Source organism: Euprymna scolopes, chromosome 46 (genome assembly GCF_053919585.1).
Source record: "Euprymna scolopes isolate OS-2025 chromosome 46, ASM5391958v1, whole genome shotgun sequence".
NCBI lineage: Eukaryota > Metazoa > Mollusca > Cephalopoda > Sepiida > Sepiolidae > Euprymna > Euprymna scolopes.
The window spans coordinates 131422751-131449241 of NC_136527.1; the positions used below are offsets into that span (position 1 = coordinate 131422751).

The 26491-nt window shown below is 35.0% G+C and overlaps 1 protein-coding gene across 1 annotated transcript in view; it reads right to left on the minus strand.

The window, feature by feature from the left end:
* The window catches only part of LOC145270208 (uncharacterized), a 45389-nt gene that overhangs the window by 12285 nt on the left and 6613 nt on the right, over positions 1-26491 (minus strand). The window contains exon 6 of the mRNA XM_080125841.1: positions 24178-24275. Within this exon, the coding sequence (XP_079981967.1) occupies positions 24178-24275 (98 nt within the window). The remainder of the gene's footprint in view (positions 1-24177; positions 24276-26491) is intronic.

Consider the following 26491-nt stretch of genomic DNA (forward strand, 5'->3'; position numbering starts at 1 on the left):
TCCAAACAAGAGGGGATGTGGATATAGGTAGATGAGAATCCTATAGACCAATGCAAGTCAACGTGTATTCAATTGAAAATTTCTAAGTCCAAACAAGAGGGGATGTGGATATAGGTAGATGAGAATCCTATAGACCAATGCAAGTCAACGTGTATTCAATTGAAAATTTCTAAGTCCAAACAAGAGGGGATGTGGATATAGGTAGATGAGAATCCTATAGACCAATGCAAGTCAACGTGTATTCAATTGAAAATTTCTAAGTCCAAACAAGAGGGGATGTGGATATAGGTAGATGAGAATCCTATAGACCAATGCAAGTCAACGTGTATTCAATTGAAAATTTCTAAGTCCAAACAAGAGGGGATGTGGATATAGGTAGATGAGAATCCTATAGACCAATGCAAGTCAACGTGTATTCAATTGAAAATTTCTAAGTCCAAACAAGAGGGGATGTGGATATAGGTATATGAGAATCCTATAGACCAATGCAAGTCAACGTGTATTCAATTGAAAATTTCTAAGTCCAAACAAGAGGGGATGTGGATATAGGTAGATCAGAATCCTATAGACCAATGCAAGTCAACGTGTATTCAATTGAAAATTTCTAAGTCCAAACAAGAGGGGATGTGGATATAGGTAGATGAGAATCCTATAGACCAATGCAAGTCAACGTGGATTCAATTGAAAATTTCTTAGTCCAAACAAGAGGGTATGTGGATATAGGTAGATGAGAATCCTATAGACCAATGCAAGTCAACGTGTATTCAATTGAAAATTTCTAAGTCCAAACAAGAGGGGATCTAGATATAGGTAGATGAGAATCCTATAGACCAATGCAAGTCAACGTGTATTCAATTGAAAATTTCTAAGTCCAAACAACAGGGGATGTGGATATAGGTAGATGAGAATCCTATAGACCAATGCAAGTCAACGTGTATTCAATTGAAAATTTCTAAGTCCAAACAAGAGGGGATGTGGATATAGGTAGATGAGAATCCTATAGACCAATGCAAGTCAACGTGTATTCAATTGAAAATTTCTGAGTCCAAACAAGAGGGGATGTGGATATAGGTAGATGAGAATCCTATAGACCAATGCAAGTCAACGTGTATTCAATTGAAAATTTCTAAGTCCAAACAAGAGGGGATGTGGATATAGGTAGATGAGAATCCTATAGACCAATGCAAGTCAACGTGTATTCAATTGAAAATTTCTAAGTCCAAACAAGAGGGGATGTGGATATAGGTAGATGAGAATCCTATAGACCAATGCAAGTCAACGTGTATTCAATTGAAAATTTCTAAGTCCAAACAAGAGGGGATGTGGATATAGGTAGATGAGAATCCTATAGACCAATGCAAGTCAACGTGTATTCAATTGAAAATTTCTAAGTCCAAACAAGAGGGGATGTGGATATAGGTAGATGAGAATCCTATAGACCAATGCAAGTCAACGTGTATTCAATTGAAAATTTCTAAGTCCAAACAAGAGGGGATGTGGATATAGGTAGATGAGAATCCTATAGACCAATGCAAGTCAAGGTGTATTCAATTGAAAATTTCTAAGTCCAAACAAGAGGGGATGTGGATATAGGTAGATGAGAATCCTATAGACCAATGCAAGTCAACGTGTATTCAATTGAAAATTTCTAAGTCCAAACAAGAGGGGATGTGGATATAGGTAGATGAGAATCCTATAGACCAATGCAAGTCAACGTGTATTCAATTGCAAATTTCTAAGTCCAAAAAACAGGGGATGTGGATAGAGGTAGATGAGAATCCTATAGACCAATGCAAGTCAACGTGTATTCAATTGAAAATTTCTAAGTCCAAACAAGAGGGGATGTGGATATAGGTAGATGAGAATCCTATAGACCAATGCAAGTAAACGTGTATTCAATTGAAAATTTCTAAGTCCAAACAAGAGGGGATGTGGATATAGGTAGATGAGAATCCTATAGACCAATGCAAGTCAACGTGTATTCAATGTAAAATTTCTAAGTCCAAACAAGAGGGGATGTGGATATAGGTAGATGAGAATCCTATAGACCAATGCAAGTCAACGTGTATTCAAATGAAAATTTCTAAGTCCAAACAAGAGGGGATGGGGATATAGGTAGATGAGAATCCTATAGACCAATGCAAGTCAACGTGTATTCAATTGAAAATTTCTAAGTCCAAACAAGAGGGGATGTGGATATAGGTAGATGAGAATCCTATAGACCAATGCAAGTCAACGTGTATTCAATTGAAAATTTCTAAGTCCAAACAAGAGGGGATGTAGATATAGGTAGATGAGAATCCTATAGACCAATGCAAGTCAACGTGTATTCAATTGAAAATTTCTAAGTCCAAACAAGAGGGGATGTGGATATAGGTAGATGAGAATCCTATAGACCAATGCAAGTCAACGTGTATTCAATTGAAAATTTCTAAGTCCAAACAAGAGGGGATGTGGATATAGGTAGATCAGAATCCTATAGACCAATGCAAGTCAACGTGTATTCAATTGAAAATTTCTAAGTCCAAACAACAGGGGATGTGGATATAGGTAGATGAGAATCCTATAGACCAATGCAAGTCAACGTGTATTCAATTGAAAATTTCTAAGTCCAAACAGGAGGGGATGTGGATATAGGAAGATGAGAATCCTATAGACCAATGCAAGTCAACGTGTATTCAATTGAAAATTTCTAAGTCCAAACAACAGGGGATGTGGATATAGGTAGATGAGAATCCTATAGACCAATGCAAGTCAACGTGTATTCAATTGAAAATTTCTAAGTCCAAACAAGAGGGGATGTGGATATAGGTAGATGAGAATCCTATAGACCAATGCAATTCAACGTGTATTCAATTGAAAATTTCTAAGTCCAAACAAGAGGGGATGTGGATATAGGTAGATGAGAATCCTATAGACCAATGCAAGTCAACGTGTATTCAATTGAAAATTTCTAAGTCCAAACAAGAGGGGATGTGGATATAGGTAGATGAGAATCCTATAGACCAATGCAATTCAACGTGTATTCAATTGAAAATTTCTAAGTCCAAACAAGAGGGGATGTGGATATAGGTAGATGAGAATCCTATAGACCAATGCAATTCAACGTGTATTCAATTGAAAATTTCTAAGTCCAAACAAGAGGGGATGTGGATATAGGTAGATGAGAATCCTATAGACCAATGCAAGTCAACGTGTATTCAATTGAAAATTTCTAAGTCCAAACAAGAGGGGATGTGGATATAGGTAGATGAGAATCCTATAGACCAATGCAATTCAACGTGTATTCAATTGAAAATTTCTAAGTCCAAACAAGAGGGGATGTGGATATAGGTAGATGAGAATCCTATAGACCAATGCAAGTCAACGTGTATTCAATTGAAAATTTCTAAGTCCAAACAAGAGGGGATGTGGATATAGGTAGATGAGAATCCTATAGACCAATGCAAGTCAACGTGTATTCAATTGAAAATTTCTAAGTCCAAACAAGAGGGGATCTAGATATAGGTAGATGAGAATCCTATAGAGCAATGCAAGTAAACGTGTATTCAATTGCAAATTTCTAAGTCCAAACAAGAGGGGATATGGATATAGGTATATGAGAATCCTATAGACCAATGCAAGTCAACGTGTATTCAATTGAAAATTTCTAAGTCCAAACAAGAGGGGATGTGGATATAGGTAGATCAGAATCCTATAGACCAATGCAAGTCAACGTGTATTCAATTGAAAATTTCTAAGTCCAAACAAGAGGGGATGTGGATATAGGTAGATGAGAATCCTATAGACCAATGCAAGTCAACGTGGATTCAATTGAAAATTTCTTAGTCCAAACAAGAGGGTATGTGGATATAGGTAGATGAGAATCCTATAGACCAATGCAAGTCAACGTGTATTCAATTGAAAATTTCTAAGTCCAAACAAGAGGGGATCTAGATATAGGTAGATGAGAATCCTATAGACCAATGCAAGTCAACGTGTATTCAATTGAAAATTTCTAAGTCCAAACAACAGGGGATGTGGATATAGGTAGATGAGAATCCTATAGACCAATGCAAGTCAACGTGTATTCAATTGAAAATTTCTAAGTCCAAACAAGAGGGGATGTGGATATAGGTAGATGAGAATCCTATAGACCAATGCAAGTCAACGTGTATTCAATTGAAAATTTCTGAGTCCAAACAAGAGGGGATGTGGATATAGGTAGATGAGAATCCTATAGACCAATGCAAGTCAACGTGTATTCAATTGAAAATTTCTAAGTCCAAACAAGAGGGGATGTGGATATAGGTAGATGAGAATCCTATAGACCAATGCAAGTCAACGTGTATTCAATTGAAAATTTCTAAGTCCAAACAAGAGGGGATGTGGATATAGGTAGATGAGAATCCTATAGACCAATGCAAGTCAACGTGTATTCAATTGAAAATTTCTAAGTCCAAACAAGAGGGGATGTGGATATAGGTAGATGAGAATCCTATAGACCAATGCAAGTCAACGTGTATTCAATTGAAAATTTCTAAGTCCAAACAAGAGGGGATGTGGATATAGGTAGATGAGAATCCTATAGACCAATGCAAGTCAACGTGTATTCAATTGAAAATTTCTAAGTCCAAACAAGAGGGGATGTGGATATAGGTAGATGAGAATCCTATAGACCAATGCAAGTCAAGGTGTATTCAATTGAAAATTTCTAAGTCCAAACAAGAGGGGATGTGGATATAGGTAGATGAGAATCCTATAGACCAATGCAAGTCAACGTGTATTCAATTGAAAATTTCTAAGTCCAAACAAGAGGGGATGTGGATATAGGTAGATGAGAATCCTATAGACCAATGCAAGTCAACGAGTATTCAATTGAAAATTTCTAAGTCCAAACAAGAGGGGATGTGGATATAGGTAGATCAGAATCCTATAGACCAATGCAAGTCAACGTGTATTCAATTGAAAATTTCTAAGTCCAAACAAGAGGGGATGTTGATATAGGTAGATGAGAATCCTATAGACCAATGCAAGTCAACGTGTATTCAATTGAAAATTTCTAAGTCCAAACAACAGGGGATGTGGATATAGGTAGATGAGAATCCTATAGACCAATGCAAGTCAACGTGTATTCAATTGAAAATTTCTAAGTCCAAACAAGAGGGGATGTGGATATAGGTAGATGAGAATCCTATAGACCAATGCAAGTCAACGTGTATTCAATTGAAAATTTCTAAGTCCAAACAAGAGGGGATGTGGATATAGGTAGATGAGAATCCTATCGACCAATGGAAGTCAACGTGTATTCAATTGAAAATTTCTAAGTCCAAACAAGAGGGGATGTGGATATAGGTAGATGAGAATCCTATAGACCAATGCAAGTCAACGTGTATTCAATTGAAAATTTCTAAGTCAAAACAACAGGGGATGTTGATATAGGTAGATGAGAATCCTATAGACCAATGCAAGTCAACGTGTATTCAATTGAAAATTTCTAAGTCCAAACAAGAGGGGATGTGGATATAGGTAAATGAGAATCCTATAGACCAATGCAAGTCAACGTGTATTCAATTGAAAATTTCTAAGTCCAAACAAGAGGGGATGTGTATATAGGTAGATCAGAATCCTATAGACCAATGCAAGTCAACGTGTATTCAATTGAAAATTTCTAAGTCCAAACAAGAGGGGATGTGGATTTAGGTAAATGAGAATCCTATAGACCAATGCAAGTCAACGTGTATTCAATTGAAAATTTCTAAGTCCAAACAAGAGGGGATGTGGATATAGGTAGATGAGAATCCTATAGACCAATGCAAGTCAACGTGTATTCAATTGAAAATTTCTAAGTCCAAACAAGAGGGGATGTGTATATAGGTAGATCAGAATCCTATAGACCAATGCAAGTCAACGTGTATTCAATTGAAAATTTCTAAGTCCAAACAAGAGGGGATGTGGATATAGGTAGATGAGAATCCTATAGACCAATGCAAGTCAACGTGTATTCAATTGAAAATTTCTAAGTCCAAACAACAGGGGATGTAGATATAGGTAGATAAGAATCCTATTGACCAATGCAAGTCAACGTGTATTCAATTGAAAATTTCTAAGTCCAAACAAGAGGGGATGTGGATATAGGTAGATGAGAATCCTATAGACCAATGCAAGTCAACGTGTATTCAATTGAAAATTTCTAAGTCCAAACAACAGGGGATGTAGATATAGGTAGATAAGAATCCTATTGACCAATGCAAGTCAACGTGTATTCAATTGAAAATTTCTAAGTCCAAACAAGAGGGGATGTGGATATAGGTAGATGAGAATCCTATAGACCAATGCAAGTCAACGTGTATTCAATTGAAAATTTCTAAGTCCAAACAAGAGGGGATGTAGATATAGGTAGATAAGAATCCTATAGACCAATGCAAGTCAACGTGTATTCAATTGAAAATTTCTAAGTCCAAACAAGAGGGGATGTGGATATAGGTAGATGAGAATCCTATAGACCAATGCAAGTCAACGTGTATTCAATTGAAAGTTTCTAAGTCCAAACAAGAGGGGATGTGGATATAGGTAGATGAGAATCCTATAGACCAATGCAAGTTAACGTGTATTCAATTGAAAATTTCTAAGTCCAAACAAGAGGGGATGTGGATATAGGTAGATGAGAATCCTATAGACCAATGCAAGTCAACGTGTATTCAATTGAAAATATCTAAGTCCAAACAAGAGGGGATGTGGATATAGGTAGATGAGAATCCTATAGACCAATGCAAGTCAACGTGTATTCAATTGAAAATTTCTAAGTCCAAACAAGAGGGGATGTAGATATAGGTAGATGAGAATCCTATAGACCAATGCAAGTCAACGTGTATTCAATTGAAAATTTCTAAGTCCAAACAAGAGGGGATGTGGATATAGGTAGATCAGAATCCTATAGACCAATGCAAGTCAACGTGTATTCAATTGAAAATTTCTAAGTCCAAACAAGAGGGGATGTGGATATAGGTAGATGAGAATCCTATAGACCAATGCAAGTCAACGTGTATTCAATTGAAAATTTCTAAGTCCAAACAAGAGGGGATGTGGATATAGGTAGATGAGAATCCTATAGACCAATGCAAGTCAACGTGTATTCAATTGAAAATTTACAAGTCCAAACAAGAGGGGATGTGGATATAGGTAGATGAGAATCCTATAGACCAATGCAAGTCAACGTGTATTCAATTGAAAATTTCTAAGTCCAAACAAGAGGGGATGTGGATATAGGTAGATGAGAATCCTATAGACCAATGCAAGTCAACGTGTATTCAATTGAAAATTTACAAGTCCAAACAAGAGGGGATGTGGATATAGGTAGATGAGAATCCTATAGACCAATGCAAGTCAACGTGTATTCAATTGAAAATTTCTAAGTCCAAACAAGAGGGGATGTAGATATAGGTAGATAAGAATCCTATAGACCAATGCAAGTCAACGTGTATTCAATTGAAAATTTCTAAGTCCAAACAAGAGGGGATGTGGATATAGGTAGATGAGAATCCTATAGACCAATGCAAGTCAACGTGTATTCAATTGAAAATTTCTAAGTCCAAACAAGAGGGGATGTGGATATAGGTAGATGAGAATCCTATAGACCAATGCAAGTCAACGTGTATTCAATTGAAAATTTCTAAGTCCAAACAAGAGGGGATGTGGATATAGGTAGATGAGAATCTTATAGACCAATGCAAGTCAACGTGTATTCAATTGAAAATTTCTAAGTCCAAACAACAGGGGATGTGGATATAGGTAGATGAGAATCCTATAGACCAATGCAAGTCAACGTGTATTCAATTGAAAATTTCTAAGTCCAAACAAGAGGGGATGTGGATATAGGTAGATGAGAATCCTATAGACCAATGCAAGTCAACGTGTATTCAATTGAAAATTTCTAAGTCCAAACAACAGGGGATGTGGATATAGGTAGATGAGAATTCTATAGACCAATGCAAGTCAACGTGTATTCAATTGAAAATTTCTAAGTCCAAACAAGAGGGGATGTGGATATAGGTAGATGAGAATTCTATAGACCAATGCAAGTCAACGTGTATTCAATTGAAAATTTCTAAGTCCAAACAAGAGGGGATGTAGATATAGGTAGATGAGAATCCTATAGACCAATGCAAGTCAACGTGTATTCAATTGAAAATTTCTATGTCCAAACAAGAAGGGATGTGGATATAGGTAGATGAGAATCCTATAGACCAATGCAAGTCAACGTGTATTCAATTGAAAATTTCTAAGTCCAAACAAGAGGGGATGTAGATATAGGTAGATGAGAATCCTATAGAGCAATGCAAGTCAACGTGTATTCAATTGAAAATTTCTTAGTCCAAACAAGAAGGGATGTAGATATAGGTAGATGAGAATCCTATAGAGCAATGCAAGTCAACGTGTATTCAATTGAAAATTTCTAAGTCCAAACAAGAGGGGATGTCGATATAGGTAGATGAGAATCCTATAGAGCAATGCAAGTCAACGTGTATTCAATTGAAAATTTCTAAGTCCAAACAAGAGGGGATGTAGATATAGGTAGATGAGAATCCTATAGACCAATGCAAGTCAACGTGTATTCAATTGAAAATTTCTAAGTTCAAACAAGAGGGGATGTAGGTATAGATAGGTGAGAATCCTATAGATCAAGCCTTCTCAACGTGTATTCAATTGAAAATTTCTTAGTCCTTACAGGGGTGGACGTAGGTATAGGTAGATGAGGAGCTACTAGGTCAACACATGTCAAGTAGTATTCAATTGAAATCTCTAAGGTCAAAACAGTGTAAGTAAGTGTCTTGAAGTACCCGATCGACGCCTACTGCCATGTTGGGTGTATGTAGGCGTAGCAAAATGCCTTCTAATCTGCTAGGCACATCGGGACTTAGTTTTTTTTCTGTCCTTTCTCTGCACCGTGTAGGTTGGCGTCTGGATGTGCCTCATCGACGCCTACTGTTACCTGGGATAGCAAGACAGGGAATAGGGATAAAGAATAAGAAAAGGGGGATAGACAGATCTAGATAAATACAGAGGTATAAAGAGAGACAGGCAAGGGAGATGCATTTCATGATTCAACTTATATGCTAATAAGAAATAGTTGGTGTATCAGGAACACAAGCATTGTTTTTACTGGTTAATTCTACATCAGAATACACTTGTAGATTTTATGTAGCTTTTTTTCTATAGGGAACATGCAAATAGCACACATAACATCTAGACATATAAATATATACATAAAACAATTATAGTTATGAGATATATCTGAACTAATCCAAAAAGACAATAATGATGAATATCATCACTTACCTTGGAAAATTATCCAGGCTGTATGCCTACTCACATTCCATCAAACACCAGGAAATCATGAGCCATTGCTTGGTTGATTTTTTTTATTTTTATTTTTTTCATACACATTTGTAATTGTGTTTTGCTTTATCAAGTATTTTTGTAGTTAATCTGTGGTGTTGGGAGAGGTGTTAACATGAATCAATTTTGCTTAACATTTTTTATTATGTATATTTTTTTCAGTTTACAGAGTCATTGCAGTACCAAGTCTGACACTGTAATTGCTTGAAAAGTATTGCATTGGGAAGGATTCTTTTTTCTTTCTTTTTTTTTTTTTTTTTTTTGAGGTGTGCAGGAATTTCAGTAGGGGAAGTTTCTACTGATTTCAGATTCCAAGACAGCAAACTTGTATTTTATTGTTTGTGCATTCTTTTATCAAGTTTTTACAGATGTTTTTGTGTTATGAAAGTGAAAATGAATGAGTTGCAAAGACATTTACATTTTTGCATCCTTTTTTTAATTCTTCACCTTGTGTGTTTTAATGTCCCAAGAGTGAACCAAGACGGATGAGTCTTATTCAGCAGAGTGGAAAAAAAACAGGTTACCTTTGGTTGTCCTCAATGGATTTGTCCATAGTATAATGTGTCCAAGTTATTGCCCTAATAAAGTGAGAACCATACCCCAAAACTAATGCAGAACTCTACTTACGTATTGCACAGCTACAAGAGTTAACTTGTCTAGGATAAGTGCCATATAAGTTTGCACACGTCACTATATAGCTCTATTTATTAACTCATATGAACTTAAATTGCTGAACATGTCTCAAAAATTTTCTACAGAGCTCTACTTAGAAATGAGCACTCTCAAAGACAATTTATCTAACATAATTTTGAAATATGTTTTATAAAGTTACCATAGAGCTCTCAAATATATTAGGCACTCAAATAAGAAACTTGTTTTAAATACTTGTCATATATATATATATATATATATATATATATTAAACACTTACAGTATATCTATACTTACATATTGACATTTAGGCTTTCAAAACATACTGCAGAGCTCTTCATGTTTTCTGAATTTTATTCTTTCGTCTACTAATGTATTGAGCACTCTTAAGTATATTCGTGTAGCTGAATTGCCATACGTTTTTTGAAAGTCTATATTTAGCTCTACTAATGTATTGAACTCTGTCAAAATAAATTTATGCAGTTGAAATGCCATATCTGTTTCTCAAATGTTTTATTTAGCTCTACTAATATATTGAGCACTCTGGAAGTAGATTTGTCTAAAATAATTGCCAAAATGTTTCCAACTCTTACTACAAAGCTCTATAAATGCATTGAGCACTCTTAAAGTAAAATCGTCTTGTATAATTAAACAAAGCAATTTTTAAATTTACTACACAGCTATATAAAACTAGGGAGCACATGCAAGAATCATTGGTAAATATATAAATCACATAATTATTAGAAGTTATTTTTTTAATTGAAATACATATATATATATAATCTATATATATATATATTCAAGGGAGACAATTTGTATATAGATCACATAATTATTAGAAGTTTTTTTTTATTGAAATAAATAAATATATATATATATATGTATATACATATATATATATATTCAAGGGAGACAATTTGATATAGATCATATAATAATTAGAAGTTATTTTTATTAATTGAAGTAAATATATATATATATATATATATATATTTATTTATTTCAATTCAATCAATGAGACATAGAACAATAAAGTCATGTTATTTAGATTTTTACTTAATAATAACACTTTAAAATAGTGCTCAAAACTAGACAGAGCTGATATTATAAAACGTTTATTTTATTACAGGATAAGTAAACAAAGATTTAACCAGAGTTATATAAGAGTGCTCAATAAGACAGAGCAATAAAGACATTTTATTTAGATTTTTATTTAATAATTACACTTTAAATAGTGCTAAAAAAAGGGAGACAATTTGTATATAGATCATATAATTATCAGAAGTTATTTTTTTATTGAAATAAGTAAATATATGTGTATATATATATATATATATATATATATATATATATATATTACAGGGGGACAATTTGTAATTTTTATTAGACCTTATTTTTTTTATTGAAATAAATATTTATAAATATATATATATATATATATATATATATATATATATATATATATATATATATATATATTCAAGGGAGACAATTTTAATATAGATCACATAATTATTAGAAGTTATTTTTTTTAATAAATATATATATATATATATATATATATATATATATATAAATATATATATTTAATATATATATATAATCTATATATGTTCAAGGGAGACAATTGTTATATAGATGACATAATTATTAGAAGTTATTCTTTTTATTGAAATATATATATATATGTATATATATATATATATATATATATTGACATTTTAGATTTTTCATTGAGAATCATAACATTTAGAATAAAATTATTAAAATTTATATTACATTATGTCATATTCACACAAGAATACCAAAAAAATTGTGGTTATCTAAATTGACGTATACATTTTTTTTAATTTATTACCTTGCTCTACTGATGTATTGAGCACTCTACATATAAGTCCTGTCATTTGAATTTCTGTGTATATATTTTAAATATTTACAGTTAGCTCTAAGTCTTACCATCAAATTGCCATACATATTTCCAAAAAAAATTTAACAACTATCTCTACTAATTCATTAATCATCGTATATATTTATCTTTCTGTCTCTCATTATTTATCTATCTATCTATCTATAGAATTGAATATGTCTGTCTGTGTGTACATTTCTGTCAATTTTAGTCTACATATTCCAAATTTTGATAAAAAGGGTACTGAGATTTTGGAAAATCTATGTGATTGGTACTTGGACAGAAATTTGGCGATTGAGGGGTCAAACTTCAATGATTTGGCCTTTGAGAACCCTACAAATCTCCTCCGACAATTATGGGTCTAAACACTTGAAATTTTACATATAGTTTCCTTGGACATGGATCTAACTTAATATCTCATTTGGAACCCAAAACAATAAATTTTAAGGGTTCATAATAGGGGTCAAGTTTTAAAAAATTAACCGTTTCTCTGCTTTCTTTTTTGTTGGGGAGGGGGGCAGCATACACCGCTAAACACCGGGGCTACGCCAGTAACCTATGCTAGTATAATATATATATATATATATATATATATATATATATATAAATGTATTTATTTCAATTTAAAAAATAATTCTAATAATTATCTGATCTATATACAAATTGTCTCCCTTGAATATATATATTTATTTCAATTAAAAAAAATAACTTCTAATAATTATGTGATCTTTATACAAATTGTCTCCCTTGAATATATATATATATATATATATTCAAGGAAGACTATGTGAATATAGATAACAATTATTAGAAGTTATTTTTTTAATTGAAATAAATAAATAAATATATATATATATATATATTTGAATTAAAAAATAACTTCAAATAATTATATGATATATATACAAATTGTCTCCCTTGAATATATATATATATTTCAATTAAAAAAATAACTTCTAATTATTATGTAATCTATATACCAATGGTCTCCCTTGAATATGTATATATATATATATTCAAGGGAGACAATTTGTATATAGATTACATAATTATTAGAATTTATTTTTTTTATGCTTAATTGAACTTTAATGCTTAGTTTTCCCATCAATTGTTTGACTTGGGTAATTTTTTTTAATGTATATTTGAAAAAAATCTATGCGCTAGTTGAGATAAGAAATAAAGAAAATTCTTACCTGTTACTTCCCAGGTGTTATCTCCACTTTTTCTCTTTTGTGCTTCTTGCTGAAACTCATGGCAATTTCATGTTTGTTTGTGTTCTTTGTTACATATATATAATTTTTACTGTGATGATTTTTTTCCTTTTAATAATTTAAAAACTTCTTTTTTTTAATAATTTAAAAACTTTTTTTTTTTAATGATATATTTAACTTTCTGGTTATGATCAAACACCCATGTACTACTTTTTTTTTTGTAGTTGCATAAGTTAGCTGATGAGAAGAAATACAAGCAGAACTGCATTCATTTAAATAAAGCTAATAGTTTAGAATTTGATTGTACCCAGATGTGCATGTACACAAAGAAAGAAACACTTACTTGAGGACTTCTGTAACTACAGGAAACATGTGGCAGCTAGGATAGGTGATGCTGCTGGATTCAGTTGTTTTTTCCAATGCACATAATTCTCACAATAGCTGATAGTAGAATTCCATCATGATCAAGAGGAGTACCTGAAATTATAAAGATATACACACAGAAGGAAAGAAAAAGAATACTTACTCTACTTCTATGACAATGATTGCTGCCAAGACTTCGAGATGCTAATGTTGGAAGAAACAGATAGACATACATCATACGCAGTTTGATTGTACCCAGATGTGCTTGAACGCAAAGAAAGAAATACTGGATTCAAAGTGCACAAGACATGTGGCAGACAGGAACGGTGATGCTGCTAGGTTTCATTGCTTGTTCCAATCTATAAAAAAGAGATGATATTTATAGTGTTGATAATCTACTGCTGTGTAAAAGCTGGAACAATGGAAACAGTTAAATTAAATTATCAAATCACAAAGACTGAAATCGAAATAAAAAGAAGAAAGGGTGATACTATACTCATCTTCCTGTCGGTGCAGACCACTTGCTGGTGACTGTTCGTTCGCCATTAAACTGGAAAGTAAAATAAAAAAAAGAAAAAAAAAAGAGGTTCCACCGGAGAAAGCTCTCGTCTGGGCAGCGAGGTGATGAACTCCCGAAAGGAGGGGCACTATATAAAAACAAGCTTTGCTGCGAACATCTCCTAAAAAGCGGTTTCTACTCAGAATAACAGGCGGAGCAGAAAACAGAGGTGTTCTCTCTACCCAACAGGATTCGTAAAGAGACCACTAGTTTGTGTTCATAAGACGGCGATGATCGCTCACAAAACTGGCATTCCTACTATAATATCGGAGGACCGTCATATATAATTGCACTACCATTTCGTATTGGAGGACGGTCATATATAATTGCACTACCATACCGTTTCGGAGTTCCTAGACAGTAGGAATAATAAAAGCGGCCTTAAAGCGGCTTGTGAGCACACAATCTAGTCGAACTCTAGTCGTCCTTAGTCGAGTCGAGGCAATCCTGCATTACATAGTAACACGAGCACGTGTCGCCTGCTTAGAGGGTAGCCCCCTTCGGGAGATTCGAAAGCGCACCTCACAGCGGAAGAGCTTCGGAACCAATCGGACCGTACCCAGACTTGCAGCTATTTGTTAACTTGGAAGTGGAGTCAACACCCCGACACTGAGAAAAGAGCTTTCCAAAAGCTCAAAACCAGTTGCATGCAAAGTCGGGGAAACTGGGAGCAGGCTGGGGAGAACACGGGGCCTTGCAGGGAGGCCCATTTTTCTCTTTCGTTCGGTTTACATCTTTCGGGTATTGTTCTCCTTTCAGCCTGCCCCCATCACGCCTTTTTGCTCGCCACATGCAAGCGTATAAAAAGACGACCAGATGACGGACGCAACAAACTAATGCCGACATTTTCTGGATTTTTTTTTTTTTTTTTTTTTTGCCAGAGCCCATTTAGCCGTGTAGCTGTTAAACTACAACGTTACACCCCCCTACCACGGTGAGGATAGGGTTGGACTTTAGGGGGGAAAATACACATCCAGTATTTTATCCAAAAAAAGAACGGTTTATAAACTGCACAATTGTCACGGTAATTCTACAGTTTATGGACCGCCCTTAAATAATATTATATACATGCTTTCATCTAACAAATTTAAAAAAAAGACGTTAATTTAGATTTAAATTAAAAATATTTTATCCAAGAACAGCACGGTTTATAAACTGCACAATTGTCACGGTAATTCTATAGTTTATCGACCACCCTTAAATAATATTATATGTATGCTTTCACCTAACAAATTTAAAAAAAAGACGTTAATTTAGATTTAAATTTTAATATTTTTTCCCCAGAACAGCACGGTTTATAAACTGCACAATTGTCACGGTAATTCTATAGTCTATCGACCGCCCTTAAATAATATTATATGTATGCTTTCACCTAACAAATTTAAACAAAAGACGTTAATTGAGATTTAAATTAAAAATATTTTTTCCAGCAAAAGCACGGTTTATAAACTGCACAATTGTCACGGTAATTCTATAGTTTATCGACCACCCTTAAATAATATTATATGTATGCTTTCATCTAACAAATTAAAAAAAAAAGACGTTAATTAAGATTAAAATGTTAATATTTTTTTCCCAGAACAGCACGGTTTATAAACTGCACAACTGTCACGGTAATTCTATAGTTTATCGACCACCCTTAAATAATATTATATGTATGCTTTCACCTAACAAATTTAAAAAAAAGACGTTAATTTAGATTTAAATTTTAATATTTTTTCCCTAGAACAGCACGGTTTATAAACTGCACAATTGTCACGGTAATTCTATAGTCTATCAACCGCCCTTAAATAATATTATATGTATGCTTTCACCTAACAAATTTAAACAAAAGACGTTAATTGAGATTTAAATTAAAAATATTTTTTCCAGCAAAAGCACGGTTTATAAACTGCACAATTGTCACGGTAATTCTATAGTTTATTGACCACCCTTAAATAATATTATATGTATGCTTTCACCTAACAAATTTATACAAAAGACGTTAATTGAGATTTAAATTAAAAATATTTTTTCCAGCAAAAGCACGGTTTATAAACTGCACAATTGTCACGGTAATTCTATAGTTTATTGACCACCCTTAAATAATATTATATGTATGCTTTCACCTAACAAATTTAAAAAAAAAGACGTTAATTGAGATTTAAATTAAAAATATTTTTCCAGCAAAAGCACGGTTTATAAACTGCACAATTGTCACGGTAATTCTATAGTTTATCGACCACCCTTAAATAATATTATATACATGTTTTCATCTAACAAATTAAAAAAAAAAGACGTTAATTTAGATTTAAATTTAAAATATTTTTTCCAAGAACAGCACGGTTTATAAACTGCACAATTCTCACGGTAATTCTATAGTTTATCGACCGGCCTTAATAATATTATATATATACTTTCATCTAACAAATTAAATTAAAAGACGTTAATTTAGATTTAAATTAAAAATATTTTATCCAAGAAAAGTATGGTCTATAAACTGCACAATTGTCACGGTAATTTTTATTGGCTGGGTTTCTAACAGTATTTTGTATAATAAAATATAAAATTAAATATAAAAAGACGTTAAACGTGAAAATCGTGTAAACTACACAAGTGTCGAAATTTGAAAAGAAATTCGACTTGTTTATGAACTGTGCGCATAGTAACAACGTTCATTTGAACACTCGTGCAGTTTACACACCTTAAATAAATGCGTCGTCTACTTTGAAATGAGGAAAATATAAATACCTTAAATTTGTTTGACATCAGAGAAATAGGCAAAAATAAAGCAGCGGCAGGGCGGCGGTTATCTTTTCAGACGACGGGGGTGGTAAGTGGCGGCCAGTCGTGCTACTTCGGTGATATGTATCAGGCTTTTAACTGGAGAGCGACGACTACATTTATCAACCTGGCAGCGCGGCGTTTTCGCCTCCTGTGTTCTTCTTCTTCTTTTTTTTTGTAGGTCGGGTGGAAGAATGTCCGTGCGTTCACTGACACAGCTGGGCGAATCTCTGTTCTTCTGCTTTCTGGTCCCCTCGTTTTATAGTCGTAAACCGGCTCCCAGCGGCTGTCATATTTCAGGCCTTTATTTTCGGCGGGGAGCTCTGCCATTGGTTCATAATTCTTTTTATGGTTTCTTATTTTTCTTTTTCCAAACGGAAGCGATGCGTGGAGCCATGTGCAAACGAAGATTTTTTTATTTTGTCTCTATGCTGGAGATGTTAGCATCCGGTTGGCATGTTCCCACAAGTTTGAAGAGTGAATGTAGACGTGTGTGCGTCTGTATATGTGTGTGTTAATGCAAGTGTGTGTGTATGTGGGTGTGTGCGTCGTTGGTGGACGAGAGCTGTCTCTTTCGGTCTCTCCCCCCCTTTTCCCTCTCTGTCTGTCTATATATAAGGACACGGAGAAGCGAGAGAGAGAGAGAGAGAGAGAGAGAGAGAGAGAGAGAGAGAGAGAGAGAGAGAGAGAGAGATAGGCAGGTGGGGGGGAGTGGGCGAAGGGAAGGGGAATTGGCAAACGAAGTTGAAATGAAATCCATTTCGTTAACTTTCAAATTCGCTTGACACTTATGCCACCCACCCCTCCCCAGCTCATGACAGTTTTTAACGGAAAGTTGATTTGTGTTGGTGTGTATTTGTGTGTACGTGTGTGTCTGTGTATGTGTATGTTTATGCGAGTGTGTGTGTTTATGAAAGTGTGTGTGTATGTGTGTGTTTATGCATTTATATTTAAAAATACAAACAATAATATCTCGAAAACTATTTGTCTTTCTCTGCTAATTTTCCTTGCGATATTCGTTTTCAGCATACCTAAACAAACAGAGGCTTGGCCCCTTTCATATGCCGCCTGTTCAAACATGGTCGCCAGTGATTTACATTTCAAAATACACGCATTAATAAAACTAGCTCGAAAACTAGTAGTCTTTCTGTCTGTGCTAATTTTCCTTGCGATATTCGTATTCAGCATACCTGAACAAACTGAGGGTTGGCCCCTTTCATATGCCGCCTGTTCAAACATGCTCGCCAGGGATTTACATTTCAAAATACACGCATTAATAAAACTAGCTCCAAAACTAGTAGTCTGTCTGTCTGTCTCTGCCAATTTTCCTTGCGATATTCGTTTTCAGCATACCTGAACAAACTGAGGGTTGGCCTCTTTCATATGCCGCCTGTTCAAACATGGTCGCCAGTGATTTATATTTAAAAATACACGTAATAATAAAACTAGCTCAAAAACTAGTAGTCTGTCTTTCTCTGTCAATTTTCTTTGCGATATTCGTTTTCAGCATACCTGAACAAACTGAGGGTTGGCCCCTTTCATATGCCGCCTGTTCAAACATGGTCGCCAGTGATTTACATTTCACAATACACGCATTAATAAAACTAGCTCCAAAACTATTTTTCTCTGCTAATTTACCTTGCGATATTCGTTTTCAGCATACCTGAACAAACTGAACAGTACGAGTTTTCCGGGTACCGTTTTTCCGGAGACGAGTTTTCCCGGGACAAGTTTTCCGGGCACTGGTATAAGTGCTATGGATTCATCAGAGCACATCTCATTAAAGTACTTGTAAACAGGGATGCAACACTGAGGCGATGGGACAGACTTTGGAGATTGGCCTATAGCACGCACGGGGCCTATTAGATTAGATACTCTTTTTGTTTTTGTTTTTGTGCTCAACGATAAAAACCGACTTCTTCATTTGTGTTTGCTTCTCATTTTAACTTTTGCTCTAATAAGAGTTTCGCTAATGTGAAAAAGAAAACATGTTCGAACGTTTGCTGACATTTATTGGATGTGTTGCTTTGCTACCAGTATTTTGCTTAATTTTCGAGTTTGGAGCGATTGTCGAGTGTCACAAGATGACTGTAAAATATCAGACACTTATTTATTGTTCTAACTTAAAACTGTGCGCTACTTTTGTTTGTGTTAAATAAACGTTTTAAAATAAGTTAAAACAACATTTTCTCATATATTTATTTGTTCACTACTTTTTCGTTTTGTTCTTATTGAATGCGAAATATTCGCCGTAGAATTTCCACGGGTCACGATTATTTCGTTTTATTAATCTTAAGTTTCATAGAATAAAAAGTTCAGACACAACTTTGTCGAGCCATTTTTTAAAACTTACGTTTGACCCCGGCACGTGCAGTGCAGAGAACACGACCCTTTCTCTCCTTCACCCACTTTCTCTCTTCTTTAGCTTGCTGACAAGCGAATGCTTATGTGTGCGTGCGTGTGTGTGTGTGTGTGTGTGTGTGTGTGTGTGTGTGTGTGTGTGTGTGTGCGTGTGTGTGTGTGCGTGCGTGTGTGTGCGTGCGTGCGTGCGTGCGACGTGCCAACGTCAAACGAAGTTTAAATTGAAATTCATTTCGTCGGTTTCAACAAAATTTAAAAAAATAAAAACTTTTTCCCGACCGGCCGGATTAGGGTTGTGAGGTGTGGTTAGAGTTCATGAAAATAAATGTTAGCAATAAAAACTTTTTAAAACTAAGTTAGAAAAATGAACACAATTTGCTTCCCCACCAAATTATCGTATTATTGGAGGCCCCGATTCTTCTTTTTTTTAGGCGATGTAATAAACCATATTTTTGAGTAGGTTTCCTCCTCTCTTTATTTTGGTTTGTATATTTTTTATGTTGCAAAAATGCTTCCGGGAGATTTTTTTAGGATTCTAAACGTTTACTTTTTTTTTTACACTTTTTATTATCTTCGAAAAATGTACACAAATGTAAACAATCAGTTTACGAGTTGAAAGGCATCGTTAAAATATTTGTAGCGAGTTCTTTTCATTTTATATTTTTATTTCGTCCTCTTCAAGTCCAATGTAAACAAGTTCTTGATAAGCCGTTCCTCTTAAGGAATCCAATTTACAAAATTTATACTTCTAACGATTACTATGATATTGTCCCATTGACTACTGCACACTCTTTAAACCCTCGAGTGGTCTCTGGGCCTTGATAAGTAGTGATCCCTTTGTAAAACAAAAAATATTTCAATACTTTGATGTGCTAGTTTTCCTTTTCATTTCAAAATGCACGCATTAATAAAACTAGCTCCAACACTATTTGTCTCTGCTAATTTCCTTACGATATTCGTTTTCAGCATACCTGAACAAACTGAGGGTTGGCCCCCCTCATATGCCGCCTGTTCAAACATGGTCGCCAGTGATTTACATTTCAAAATACACGCGTTAATAAAACTAGCTCCAAAACTATTTGTCTCTGCTAATTTTCCTTGCGATATTCGTTTTCAGCATACCTGAACAAACTGAGGGTTGGCCCCTTTCATACACCGCCTGGTTAAACTGTTCAAACAGGGTCGCCAGTGATTTACATTTCAAAATACACGCATTAATAAAACTAGCTCCAAAACTATTTGTCTCTGCTAATTTTCCTTGCGATATTCGTTTTCAGCATACATGAACAAACTGAGAGTTGGCCCCTTTCATACACCGCCTGCTCAAACATGGTCGCCAGTGATTTACATTTCCAAATACACGCATTAATATCTCGAAAACTATTCGTCTGTCTGTGCTAATTTTCCTTGCGATATTCGTTTTCAGCATAAGGGGCAAGTTTTCCGGGCACTGGTATAAGTGCTATGGGTTCATCAGAGCACATCCCATTAAAGTACTTGTAAACAGGGATGCAACACTGAGGCGATGGGACAGACATTGGGGATTGACCTATAGCACGCACGGGGCCTATTAGATTAGATACTCTTTTTTTTTGTTGTTTTTGTGCTCAACGATAAAAACCGACTTCTTCATTTGTGTTTGCTTCTCATTTTCGCTTTTTCTCTGATAAGTGTTTCGCTAATGTGAAAAAGAAAACATGTTCGAACGTTTGCTGACATGTATTGGATGTGTTCCTACCAGTATTTTGCTTAATTTTCGAGTTTGGAGCGATTATCGAGTCTCACAAGATGTGTGTAAAATGTCAGACACTTCTTTATTGTTCTAACTTAAAACCGTGCGCTACTTTTGTCTGTGTTAAATAAACGTTTTAAAATAAGTTAAAACAACAAAAATGTGATCTAGGTAGGTAGAAGAGTAACTTATCTTGCCTTTGGTAACATTCATTTTCTTATATATTTATTTGTTCACTACTTTTTCGTTTTGTTCTCTTGAATGCGAAATATTCGCCGTGGAATTTACACGGGTCACGATTATTTCGTTTTATTAATCTTAAGTTTCATAGAATAAAAAGTTCAGACACAACTTTGTCGAGCGATTTATAATCGATTTCATTTAACTTCTGTTTGACCCCGGCACGTATGATCCTTTCTCTCCTTCCCCCACTCTCTCTCTCTTCTTTAGCTTGGTGACAAGTGATATGCTTATGTGTGCGTGCGTGTGTGTGTGTGTATGTGTGTACATGCGTGCGTATGTGTGTTGTCGTATTCACCAAAATTTAAAAAAATAAAAACTTTTTTCCCCGACCGGCCGGATTAGGGTTGTGAGGTGTGGTTAGAGTTCATGAAAATAAATGTTAGCAATAAAAACTTTTTAAAACCAAGTTAGAAAAAAGAAAACAATTTACTTCCCCACGGAGCCCCCGATTCTTCTTCTTTTTTTAGGCGATGTAATAAACCATATTTTTGAGCAGGGTTGCCTCCTCTCTTTATTTTGGTTTGTATATTTTTCATGTTGCAAAAATGCTCCCGGGAGATCTTTTTAGGATTCTAAAGGTTTGCTTTTTTTTTACACTTTTTATTATCTTTGAAAAATGTACACAAATGTAAACAAGCAGTTTACGATTTGAAAGGCATCGTTAAAATGATATTTTTCGCGAGTTCTTTCAGCTGTATAGTTTTTATTCGTCGTCTTCAAGTCGAATGTAAACAAGTTCTTGATAAGCCGTTCATCTTAAGTAATCTGATTTACCAAATTTACACTTCTAACGATTACTATGATATTGTCCCATTGACTACTGTACACTCTTTAACCCCTCGAGTGGTCTCTGGGCCTTGATAGGCAGTGATTCCTTTGTAAAATAAAATAAAAACATTTCAATACTTTGATGGTGAATCTATAGTCAGACTATGCTAATTTTCCTTGCGATATTCGTTTTCAGCATACCTGAACAAACTTAGTGTTGGCCCCTTTCATATGCCGCCTGTTCAAACATGGTCGCCAGGGATTTACATTTCAAAATACACGCATTAGTATCTCGAAAACTATTTGTCTGTGCTAATTTTCCTTGTGATATTCGTTTTCAGCATACCCGAACGATTTTAAAATGGACAGTCCGAATGTTAACGAAGCACACACACACACACACACACACACACACACACACACACACACACACACACACACACAAAGACAACGTAAACTCAGTGAAAGTGTCTACTGTCGATAAGCTAGTTGTAAATTAGATTACTGGCTCTTATGAGTTTTAGTCTAACCACCCTTTACAACTGTGATACAGTAGAACAGTCCGTCTCTGGACAATTAGCAGTGTATCGCATAACTCAATGACAGTGTCGAATGTTGACTAGCTAGTTGTAAGTTAGGTTACTGGCTCTGATGTGTTACACTCTAACCACCCTTAATAACTGTGATACAGCGGAACAGTCCGTTTTGGGACAAGTGGCGGTGATCGCATAACTCATTGAAAGTGCCGAATGTCTATTAGCTAGTTGAAACTTAGATTACTGGCTTTGATGAGTTTCAGTCTAACCACACTTAATAACTTTGATACAGCGGAACAGTCCGTCTGTTTCGCATAACTCATTGACAGTGTCGAGTGTCGATTAGCTAGTTGTAACTTCGTAGCCGAATGCCCCTTTAAGAAGAGACTTGAAGATAATAATTATTGTTGTCATTTGTATTGTTATTCTTATCGTCCAGCCATGCACGTGCAGAAATCCATTTCCAACTCAACTGTGTTAAAAAAACTTACTTCTCCTTCAACGAGACAAGAACGCCGACACTCGACTTCGCACCGATATGACGATTCATAGAAATTAAAGCTGTTGATTTTATGTATTGAATGTTACAACTTTGCCCCCACTCCTACACACACAGACACAGCGACGAACGAACCTGGCGACGCTTTCGATTGTAAATATAAGAGCGTTGTCGGCGGCGACAACCGGAAATGGCAAACCCTGTGTCAGTCAGATTTCACTTTGAACTGCGAAATAATTCGTTTTAACTAATGAGACCTGTGGAAATTCTAAGGTTAATCCTTCCGAGTTAAGACAACAAAGCGTAAAATTTGAAAAAAAAAAAAAAAAATACAAAACAAATATATAATATGTAAATGTTACCAAAAAATACCAAAGATAAGTTACTCTTCTAAATATATATATATATAATTAAATAATCTATATATCTTTAAAAATGAACTTATCTGTATGTCTGTCTGTGTGTCTGTAATGTTAACGAATTCCGCTCGTTTGAATACTCCAGAAATTTGTCTGTTAAGGGGTCAAAGTTATACCATTGAGAACTCTACCAAACTCCTCCGGCAATTTTGAGTCTAAACACTTGAAATTTTAGATATAGGTTCCTTGGACATGGAAGCCGTTATTTTATTTTATGTATTTATTTTATTTTTTTTTTTGCTCAATTTGCCAAGCCTCTACCTCAGGGCCACCAAACAATTGCCACGGAAATGGAAGAAATTAAGAACTAATTAACTACGAATTTGGGAGAGTACAATGACAATCTAGAGTGTTCGAACGAGTGGAAGTTGTGAACATTACATAGATGCTAGTTGATTACCTTATAACATGGCAATGTGTACGTTTTATTTCTTTTGCTCAGCATTCGGACAAATGAGTTGACAAAAAAAAAATTTTAAGAAAATAATTTTATTAACGGTAAATGCGCAAGAATTACGGGTGCAAAGAATTCTGCTTAAGTTTCTTTTAGCTGCTGTTTCTGCTCGTGTAAGGACTTCTTCAGGATGTTTATTGTTTTCAGTCAACCTGGACTTCTCTTTGCCACTGGAATCAAGTCGTGTTGACTCAGGAGAAGAGGGGTTAGTGATTGTGTAACCCGTGCTTCACTGTTTAGTGTGTGCCTATCATTCGGGTAAATGAGTCAACAAAATAAAACAAAAAATACATTTAGAAAATGATTTTATTAACAGGAAATGCGCAAGAATCACGGCTGCAAAGAATTCTGCGCCAGTTTCTCCACTCTGCCTTTTAGCTGCTGTTTCTGCTCGTGTAAGGACTTCTTCAGGATGGCAATGTCTTGCTCGGTCTGTAGGGAAGAGAAGATAAACAAAAAATTCAATCATTTTATTGTAGACTAGCATTTCAGCCCGGCGTTGCCCGGGTGTTTGGATGTGTTTGTTGAGCAAAAAAAAAAAAGTGGTAGTAGGAAGACAGGTTTGAACACGTACCCCAAAGGAGGAAAAGAACAGGAAAAAAACCTGACGTCTTTGCTGTAACGCCCACCACCAAACCAGAAGTGACATGTTTAAATTAAAGCTAGACAATCGAAAGGAAAGGATGACTTTTGAAAATATTGGCGAAAAAAAAGCGACACCCCCCCCTGTAGAAAAGTGTCCAGTTGAAGATGAAGTTATTAACATCTTTAGCCATTTTTTTTATATTTGTCGTCTGAAAGGTTGAACTTCAAAACGATACTGATCTGTTAAAAATCCGTCACCTCTGTCGAAAGTTTTAGGCAGACATGCAAACATACATACATAAATTTATATATTGGTAACTAAAAATTTTTGATCCAAACCGATTAAAAAGCTTGCCCTATCTCTGAATACCCTTTATGTAAAATTTCAAATGTTTAGATCAAAACATTGTCTGAGTAATTTGGTAGAGATCGCAACGGTCAATTTTTAAAAAAACTTTGAACCCCATTATGACCCCTGAACATTTGTTTTGGGCTCAAATCAAGTTATTAAGTTAAATCCATGTCCAAGGAACCTATATCTAAAATTTCAATTGTTTAGACCCAAAATTGTCGGAGGAGTTTGGTAGAGTTCTCAAAGGTCAAATCGTTGAACTTTGACCCCTTAACAGCCAAATTTCTGTCCGAAAACGGATTACAAAGATTTTCCCAAATTTCAGTACCCTATATATCAAATTTCGCGTCTGTAGACTGAAAATTGACAGAGTTATTGCGTAGGGGAATGTTCACGTTTATAGATATATAGATATGAGCAAAAATATCTTGCCTTTGGTAACAGTTATTTATAGAATTGTTAGATGAAAGTCTAGAACAGTTCTAACAAATCAGTCCCTCCAAATGTTAAGAATGGCTTTCTAAATAAAGTTCTCCATCTTCGGTTCGTAAACTTCATAAGTAACCTATTAAGTTGTTAGGTGGAGACTTGCAATGTCTGTTCCAATGTCTGAGTCGCCTTGGCCATGTGCCAAAAATTGATACATCATCGTCCCAGTGACTCATGGCCGAGGCGACTAAGACGTTGGAACAGACATTGCAAGTCTCCAACGTGCTGAGTCCAATCCTGAGCGAAAGCAGTGGCAGTGACAACACAATGGCAGTGACAGGGATAGACGCAGCAGCAGCAGCAACAGCATTAAGCGGTAGCAGCAGGGACGGCCTGAATGGACCGAGAACATGGTACCCCCGTAACAATAAAGGGTTGGGTTCGAAATTCAAATAAAAGTTCGCGAGTTTGAGATACACCTGAAGAAGGCTGAAGGATAATACGGCCGAAGCGTAGTGAAAAAAATACCGAAGATGAGGAAATGAGTCCGAAAAACGAAATCCATAATATCTACACTCCTATAAATTTTTTTTTTTTTGTGTGTGTAATTATATTCGTATTGAAACGCTTTTCTTCTATTTATTTAAAAAGATAATACAACTTTGTTATATATGGCTCGTAGCTGGGTTCATTCAGATTCGTGTGAAAGAAAACGTGGAAAGAAAGAAAGGGAGACCATGACAGAAAGAGACGAAGATATATATTTCTCTCACATGCAAGTCAGTCTGGTTTCCGATTTTGAATGGAGTAGACATGGTTGAGATTTCACTAAGATTCATAGAACTAAAGAAACATGTGGAACTACCAAGAAATAGAAGAATAAGCCACACAATGAGATATACACATAAGAGACAAAATTCTCCCCCTCCCCATTATTTTATTCTACTTGTGAGTCAAGGCCTGAAGACCACCCGAGGATAAGGGTTAATGTATGTAAGGTGTTAGTGCAGTAATAGTTAATGGTATAAATTGGATAGAATTTTTATTATTTATGGGGACGGCTCAACAAGAACTTGTTTACATTGGATTTGAAGGCCAGCAGATAGAGAGTGAGGAGGATTCATATATAGTGGTTGTAGCTAATCAAGTGTTTTTTTTTGTTTTTAAAGTTTTGCAAGGGGGCCCGTAGCTGGGGTCATTCAGATTCGTGTGAAAGAAAACGTGGAAAGAAAGAAAGAAAGAAAGAGCATGAAAGAAAGAGAGGTGGATATCTTTTCTCTCG